The 8,287-nt window shown below is 39.5% G+C and overlaps 1 protein-coding gene across 1 annotated transcript; it reads right to left on the reverse strand.

Moving 5' to 3' along the window:
- Positions 1-1,643: 1,643 nt before the first annotated feature.
- SEC61G (SEC61 translocon subunit gamma) lies at positions 1,644-4,123 on the reverse strand. The gene is made up of 3 exons (XM_032874988.1): positions 4,043-4,123; positions 3,034-3,132; positions 1,644-1,750 (listed from the first exon to the last, which is right to left on the reverse strand). Exons 2-3 carry the CDS (start codon positions 3,125-3,127, stop codon positions 1,644-1,646), a joined length of 201 nt encoding a protein of 66 aa, XP_032730879.1. The 5' UTR covers positions 3,128-3,132; positions 4,043-4,123.
- Positions 4,124-8,287: the final 4,164 nt, after the last annotated feature.

Consider the following 8,287-nt stretch of genomic DNA (forward strand, 5'->3'; position numbering starts at 1 on the left):
ACTGAACCTAAAGTCTCTCTTTGCAGCACTTCTGTTTAATAACCTCCGCTTAACAACTACAACAACCTACTTAAAAAACCCATCTGACAGTATCATTTAGTCACTTGTCATTTAGAAGAGAAATTCCACCAGTATCCAGAGTAAAGCATCTAGGACTTAAAAAATTTATAGTATACAAAGCATTTTTTTTTCCCCTTAGATTTTACTTATTAGAGAGATAGAGCACAAGTAGGCAGAGCAGCAGAGGGGGAGGGAGAAGCAGACTCCCCGCTGAGCAGAGGAGCCCGATGAGGGACTCAATCCCAGGACCCCGGGATCATGACCCGAGCCGAAGACAGCCGCTTAACTGACTGAGCCACCCAGGCGCCCTTAGAAAACATGTCTAAGTAACTGTTCCAAACCTCTCTATCCCCTTGAATAAGCCTAATAGGTATCACTACCTCTCAATGACAGATAAAGCTCAGATTAAATAAATACAAGAATCTAAGAACAAGTAAGTATTGCAACTCATAGTAAGTCTTTACATCAAACTGAAATGCCTAGAACACCCAGGGGTGCCTGGGTGGCTCAGGTCATGATCCCAGGGTCCTGCTTCACCCTCTGCCTGCTGCTCCCCCTGCTTGTGTGCGCTCTCTGACAAATAAAATCTTTAAGGATAAATAAATAAATAAAATGCCTAAACATGAACTATTCTAATTGCTCACTGCCATTAGGTTTCTCCATAACTTATAATCAATTGGAAAAGAAAAGCTTTTAGAAAAGAATAAAGTGATCTCAGTGCTTCTTAATGTTTTCTTCTCCTCTCTAATACACTAGAAGAAACCCTCCATTAGTACAGTGGTTCATGACAGTCACAACAACTTCCATTTCCACTTTTATCCAAATTTTTAGGGTTTTACACGACTTAAGTCATTGATTTTTCCTATAATCCAAGTAAGAGCTCTTAGCCTTATAGAATAAACTGGGCACAGAGAAGCTAAGTACCTCGCCCAAGTTCATGACATCTATTAAGTAAAAAGAAAAGAGGATCTGAACCTACAAGATCTGGTCTAGTCTGGACTCTATCAAGGTGGTGATTTTCAGACAGGGAGCATTTCTTCTGCACCTTAAAAACCAACAAGTTACTATATAGCATAAAGAAGATTTAAATTTGACCACTGGCTCTATCACTTGCTTTATCACATACTGAGGGCTTTTAACCCACTTCCTTGACCCTTTAAAATTTTATTTATTAAAGAAAACTGTGCCTATTTCAGAGTTGCTATAAAGCCTCCAGAACATATAAAAGCACTCCTAACTATCAGGTACTCAAAAAGTACCAGTAGACTCTAGCAGCATTAAAAATTCAAAAGACATCTCTATGTATCAACAAAACAGGCTGTCAACTCAAACAATTTCAGTTCTTTTTAAAGACTTATTTGAGAGGGAGAGAGAGCACAAGCAAGTGCATGTGAAAGGGGGAGGGACAGAGGGCCAAATAATCTCCAGCAGAACCCCCAAGAAGAGTCTGATGCAGAGCTCAGTCTCACAACCCTGGATCATGACCGAAGCCAAAATTAAGTCAGACACTTAACCAACTGAGCCACCCAGGTGCCCTTCAATTTGTGTTCTATCCTAGATATTGTCTATTTCAAAAAGTTTACTTACACAATGATGTTATTAATAGGGATATGGATCAATTTCACAAAAAAGCCAATGAATCCCATTATAGCAAATCCTATTGCTGTTGCCATGGCAATCTTCTGGAATTCTGGATTTAAAAACACAAGATTTAGATTATTTTTTGCACTGTCATTGCAAGTATAGGAGAGAAAACTAACAGTGACATAAATAAACTTAGTGCTGTACATTTCTCCTGATAGTAAATCTATCATTTTAAATTAAACAAAGCATGGTATTAAGAAATAAATTGCTTGACAGATCTTTAAATTTTCATATTTTATTGATATTTAAGGACACAGAAATAGAGTGGCTGCCCATGCTAGTGAATCCATCAACAGGCAGCAAAATAGTCTATCTTGGTAGCAAATGAACAGAATACAAAAAAAAAAAAAAAAAAGAAACATGAATAAAAGAAATACACAGTATGTTTTCAAAGTTGTTATACTGTATAATAAGTGAAGTTGTTATACTGTTAAAAGTATTAATTACAGAAACACAGAACATGATTTTTTTTTTTTTAATAAACAATACATCTGTCGTCTTTGATAACATAATGAAGCCAGAAATAAAGCCTGAGAAAGCAAACTGGGCTGGGCACAACGCTACGTTAAAGTTTCAGACCTTGGTAATGCATCCATTTAATGTTATTTCCTCGGGGAAGCTCCCCCCCTTCCTGACTTGGTTAGTCGCATTATGTCCTGTCCAAACTCCTATTTCTCCTCTAAAGGAATTACCCCAGCTGGAATTAAAGTGATAACTGCCATTCATGACCGTCTTCCCTCAAAGATTCTAAACTCCTTCAGAGCAAGGACGATTCTGTTACATGTTTTCTGTGTTACACTACATACACACTATAACCTAATATATTCTCTACTACATTCCCAGCTCCTAACTTCAGGCAGCACGCAAATGAAGAAAGGTAAACAAATTCGGGCACACCTTTTAACAGATAAATTAAGATAACTAAGAATTTAACTTCCAAGGTCGGCAACAACTGTAGTACTGATTTCATGTTAAGGTTTTGTTTAGGGGAAGAAGTGGGAAGGGGGCAGTGGCAGCACGGAGAGGACTCCACAAGAGTTTCCGGAGTGGAAATGTGGAAGATACTAAAAACTCCGAAGTCATTAACTCTGACTGAGGCAAACCTAACATGGGAATGAAGACTGTAATCACCTTTCACTATATGAAAATGCATAAAACAGAGAAATCTGCAAAGTGTAAAAAAGTGTATAAAATTTAGGAAGAAATGACAGTATTAAAAAGCAATAAGATGAAAATAACGCAACAATTATTAAACTGCAAGATATTAATCAAAGACAAGACCTAGAAAATGCCAAGAGTTAATCTCTCCTCCCATTTTAAAGCTGTTACCTTTTCTGTCAGGTTTGGTGCACCGTTTCACCAGCCGGATTGAGTCCTTCACGAACTGCCGACTGGGCTCCACGAACTGCATTACCTGATCCATGATGCCTATTTCAACAAAACAGAAAAGTAAAAAATACTCACTGGTATCCCTTATCACAAAGTAAGTACTTGCGCAGTTACACCAAAATGTAGAGGAGAGCAGCCACGAATTCATGTCTGAGACGAGTCGATTCCATCTTATAAAATCAAACAAAAAAGTACAGATTCCAAGCCTAAACTGACATTGTTTTTATAAACATACTTACGCTTGTTTTCTTAGTATTCCACTTAAGCTCTTTCTTCAAACCCAGTGGGCTTAAACTTTATCGCTGTCCTGAAAGAGGTTAAGGGGTCTTTCTTCGGGGCCGGGGCCGGGGCGGGGGGCGGGGGGGAGGACGCTCACAATGCACAAACCCGGCACTCACTTCCAGCGGAGGGGATCTAGGGACACGCTACGATCTCTCGATCTAGTCTAGACCAATCCTCCCAGTGTAGCCCGGTGAAGTGGGAGGGCCAGGGCTGACTAGCTCTTCCGAGACCGGACGCTACGCACAAATCCCCAAAGCCAAGCCCGCAGGGAACCCCGGCCGCAGCCATCCGCTCTGGCTGGAGCACAGAACACATCGACGGCCCCCAACAGAGTGCGAGTGGCACACAAAGGCGGCCGTGCGCAAACAGCCAAGAAGCCAAAGCCTGGCCCAGCTCTTTAAGCGCTGAAGGACCAGAGGCCATCAGAGCCACTCTCCTTCGCGCCCTGGGGAGGCCGCCGCCTGGGGGCTTTGCTTCCACAGAAGCCGTACTAGGAAGTGTGCGGGCAGCGGAAAGCGCCGGACCTCGGTCTCCGACCTGAGCAAGCGGCCCTTCTTACCGCCAGCCCCTAAGAGCCTCCCGGCGACACCCGCCGCCTCGCCCACGCCCGCTGCCGCCGCTTGTCACAAAGGCTTCAGCCCAAGCCCACCAGGAGACACAGCCTCACCTGTCAGCCAACACCTCACACGCCGCCGACACGTAGCACAAAAGCTGACTGACCCAGGGCCACCGGAACCGGAAGCCGAGTCTCTGCCCTCTAGCCAGCCCACCCTTCCGTTTATTGGTCCTTTACGCGGAGACTCGGTGCGCAGGCGCAGCTTGAAGTACGGCTCGGACACGCATCCCGGAAGAGGTACGCTGCGGCGCTTGATGACGTGCACTACTGTAGGGTTTGGTTTTCTTCTGCAGCGTGAGTGTGGAGTCTACGGTTTTGTTCCCTAAATCCTCGGAGCTCCACCAGCCAAATATCACCCTATTCGCATTCACATAGCAAGACCGCCTGCGGCCTTGCGCCGTGCCTGCTCCATTAGAAACGAGCTGGGTAAATCTCTATTTAGATTCCATTTGATCGGATGATTTCTGATATGCTTCTGTTTTCAGCAGTTCATCTTGTTCTCATACCTCCTGACTATCCATCCTTTTTATATGTATTTAATTTTACGGATCAAAACGAAGTTTACGAGCAACACAATCACTGTTCCTCGCTCGGAATAGTTTCCAACCCCTAGACCTGGCCCTCTTGTGGTATCAGCCTTGGGACTATATCTAGAATTGAGTCCTTCAGTAGGTATACCCTAGGTTTGGTTTGGAGAAAGGGTTATAATGTATATATGTGTATGTTATCTGACTATGCTTTGGTGAGACTATGATGAACTCAGATATTTGGTGGTAACAGGTGAGCTTGTGATTTTTAGAGTGACTCATTCCTTGAATAATTATTTGAAAGCCTGTAGGTGATTATTTATTAAGCACTGTGTAAGACCCTCGTGGAGCTTATTGTTGGAATTTGCAGTGGAAGGAGAGAGAGTTTATATAAATGCTACATAGCAAATAAAAGGGGGATGTTGTGAAGAGAGAGAGAGAGGGAAAAAAAAAAGATGTTGGGATAAAGAGAGGATTCCCTTAGATGTCCCCTATAAGGACTTTTCGGAGATGACATATGGGCTGCAGTCCTAGGGATGAGGAATTATTCAGAATTTAAAAATGACTCTTAGGTCTTTTCAGAATTTTAAAATGGCCCTTAGGACCAAAACAAAATATCCCTATGAACTTCGCCATGTGTATAGACCACCTGCAATACAGTGTATGGGCTTCTGACCTCTAAGCCATTGAATCAGAATATCTAAGTGGTATAGTACTAAGAAGGCAACTACTAAAAATAAATAAGTAAATAATTCTGGAGTGATAATAGTCTTTCAGCTAATCATGTATTAGAATGGCATTCAAAGAAATAATACAGTTCATCCAAAAGGACACAGGGACGGAAGAACAGAGGAAAACAAAAAAGCTAGGCAGTCGAAAAAAAAAAAAAACAAAACAAAAAACCCCAAATAATAAAGCAGGAGAACAAATGTAACCACATTTATAATTGTATGTCATCTAAATGTAATGTTTGTGTTTAAAAATGCCCCTCAAACACAAGTCAAAGTGCGTTTAAAATCCAAAGATTTGGCTATATGCTAATTGGATGGATGCAGTCTAAATATAAAGGCACAGGTTGTGAGTAAATAAATGGAAATGGAAACTCTGAGAAGACTGTCAGAATTTAGTACCAGGGTTTCTTGATAGCAGGTAATATTAGATCATGTCGATTTTAACAAAGGGAATTACTGGAGATAAAAAGCATTGCATAATGGTAAAAAGTCAATTCATGAGGAACTTGTATCAGTCATAAATTTGTGTTATCTTCAAATGACATGAAACAAAAATTAACAAAAAGACAAATCTGCAAACAAGCAGGAGATTTTAACTATTTCTTTCAGCACTTACGGAATTAGAAAAGAAAAATCAGTAAAGAAATTGAAGATCTGAACATGATCAACTACCTTGACTTAACTAAGTTATAAATGGAACAGTACTCCTCCAAACTGCACGTACGTTCTCTTCAAGTGCATATGGTACTTCTCCAAGAGAGAATGTACTGGGTCATAAAACAAGTCTTAAATATAAATAAAGATTCAAATCATGCATTGTTTTCTCTATTACAGAATTAAACCTGTAACAACCAGATAACCAGATAAATCCAAGTGTTGGGAAATTAAATAACATCCTTCTAAGTAAATCATGGGTCAAAGAAGAAATCACAAGGGAAATTTGAACATAACTTGAACTCAATGATAATGAGACCATAGTGTATCAAATCTAAAGATCCTACTACAGACCCACAAGAATAGTTAGAAAGGTTGATGACATCAAATCTGGGCATAAATAGAGATCAGTCAGAGCTCTTATTGTTGGTAGGAGTGTAAGATGAAGCAATCTTTTTGGAAGAGGTTTGGCGGTTTGTTATAAAACTAAGCACACAACACCCTGTTACCTCATAATTCCAATCTTAGGTATTTACTGAAGATATATGAAAGTATATTTACCTAAAGACTTACAGAAGAATATAGCAGGTTTATTTGTAATAGTCAAAAAACCTAAAGTGATTCAGGGGTCCGTCAAAAGAAGAGAAGATAGGATGATGTATCAAAGTGTTGAATTACTATATTGTATACCTGACACTAACCTAACACTGTATGTTAACTAACTGGAATTAAAATAAAAACTTTAAAAAAAGGAGAACAGATAAACAAAAAGGTGTATTTCCACAATTAAATGCTACTACAGAATTTAGAAAAAAATGTGTATCTACAACCATACTGATGAATATCAAAAACATGAATGAAAGAAGTCTCTGGGAAAGAGTGCATATTTTGCAATTCTGTTTTTAAGAAGAAAAAGGCAAGGCAGAGTTAATGCCTGGTGAAAACAGTGTGTGGAAGTAAGGACTGAGGAGAGTAAGGAAACTCAGGTAAAAATATGTAACTTGACAAGGGTTAGAGTTCCACAGGTGTCTTAGTTCAGAATGCATAACAAAATACCGTAAACTGGATGACTTAAACCATAAATATTTATTTCTCACAGTTCTGGAGGATCGAAGTCCCAGATTAGGGTACCAGCATGGTTGGGTTCTTGGTAGAGTACCTCTTCCCTATCCTCTGTTTGTATCCTCTGTGTATCCTCTCTTTGTATCCTTATATGGCTGAGAGAGTGCTCGTTCTTCCCCTTATATGGGTACTAATCCCTTCATTGGGCTCCACCCTTAGTACCTAAGTACCTCCCAAAGCCCCGCCTCCATCACAGAATGTGTCTGGGGAGTTCAAACATTCAGTGCATAGCAACAGGCATATGCATTTCTTACAGCTCATCAAATAGTACTCTTAAGGTCTCTGCATTCTACTTTATGAAAAATTTGCCTCAGAAACTAAAGCACTATAAGCAAATATGGAACTCTAGTTAAACAGGAGTGAAGTATACAATTATTTGTAGTTTACTTAGGTAAAAAGGTGGATTCATAGTTTGGTAGAAGAATGGATAGGTAAGTGATAAAGCAGATATAGGGAACCGTTACTTGTAGACTCTCGGTTGTGGTGGGGGGCGGTATTCAGTAAACAGTTTGTATGTATGAAATTTTTTGTAATATGGGGGAACGTCAAGTTTTAAAAATTTTGGTCTGACAACTAATGATGAATATAAATTGAAGTATATGTGGTAAAAGTATAAATTGCCCCTTAATTTAAAAACATCAGTGAAATACTAATGGTGTCATTTGAGATAAGCTAAGTTAATGCTCTCTTTAGATTCCTGAATCTCTGCCTGAAGGAAGAAAAAGTTTAAAACCCTGTATAGATAGGGAATTTTTTAAAACATCATATTTAAGTAATAAAACCTCTGCTTAGGTTAATGATTTTTTTACCCAGAGGTTTTGTCTTTTGTTTCTTAAAGTAGGAAAATATAATCTTTAATTGCAAATGGAATATATGATATTTTTGACATTTATTTTATTTATAAGCAAGATATCTTTGCTTTTATTTTTAATTTTTATTTATTTTTACAGATTTTATTTATTTATTTGACAGAGAGAGCACAAGTAGGCAGAGCAGCAGGCAGAGGGAGAGGGAGAAGCACGCTCTCCACTGAAAAGAGAGCCTGACCTGGTGCTCAATCCCAGGACCCTGGGATCATGACCTGAGCCAAAGGAAAGTGCTTAACCGACTGAGCCGCCCAGGCACCTCTCTCTCTGCTTATTTGAAGGAGAGTTAAAAATCACATCTCTATATCTTCCTTTTATAGACTTTCAAAGTGGGTATTGAAAACATATAACTGGAGTTCTCATTGCATAATTTAAGTTCTATTTTTTTCTTACAAA

Source organism: Lontra canadensis, unplaced genomic scaffold (assembly GCF_010015895.1).
Source record: "Lontra canadensis isolate GAN:19392208 unplaced genomic scaffold, GSC_riverotter_1.0 scaffold54, whole genome shotgun sequence".
Classification (NCBI taxonomy): Eukaryota; Metazoa; Chordata; class Mammalia; order Carnivora; family Mustelidae; genus Lontra; species Lontra canadensis.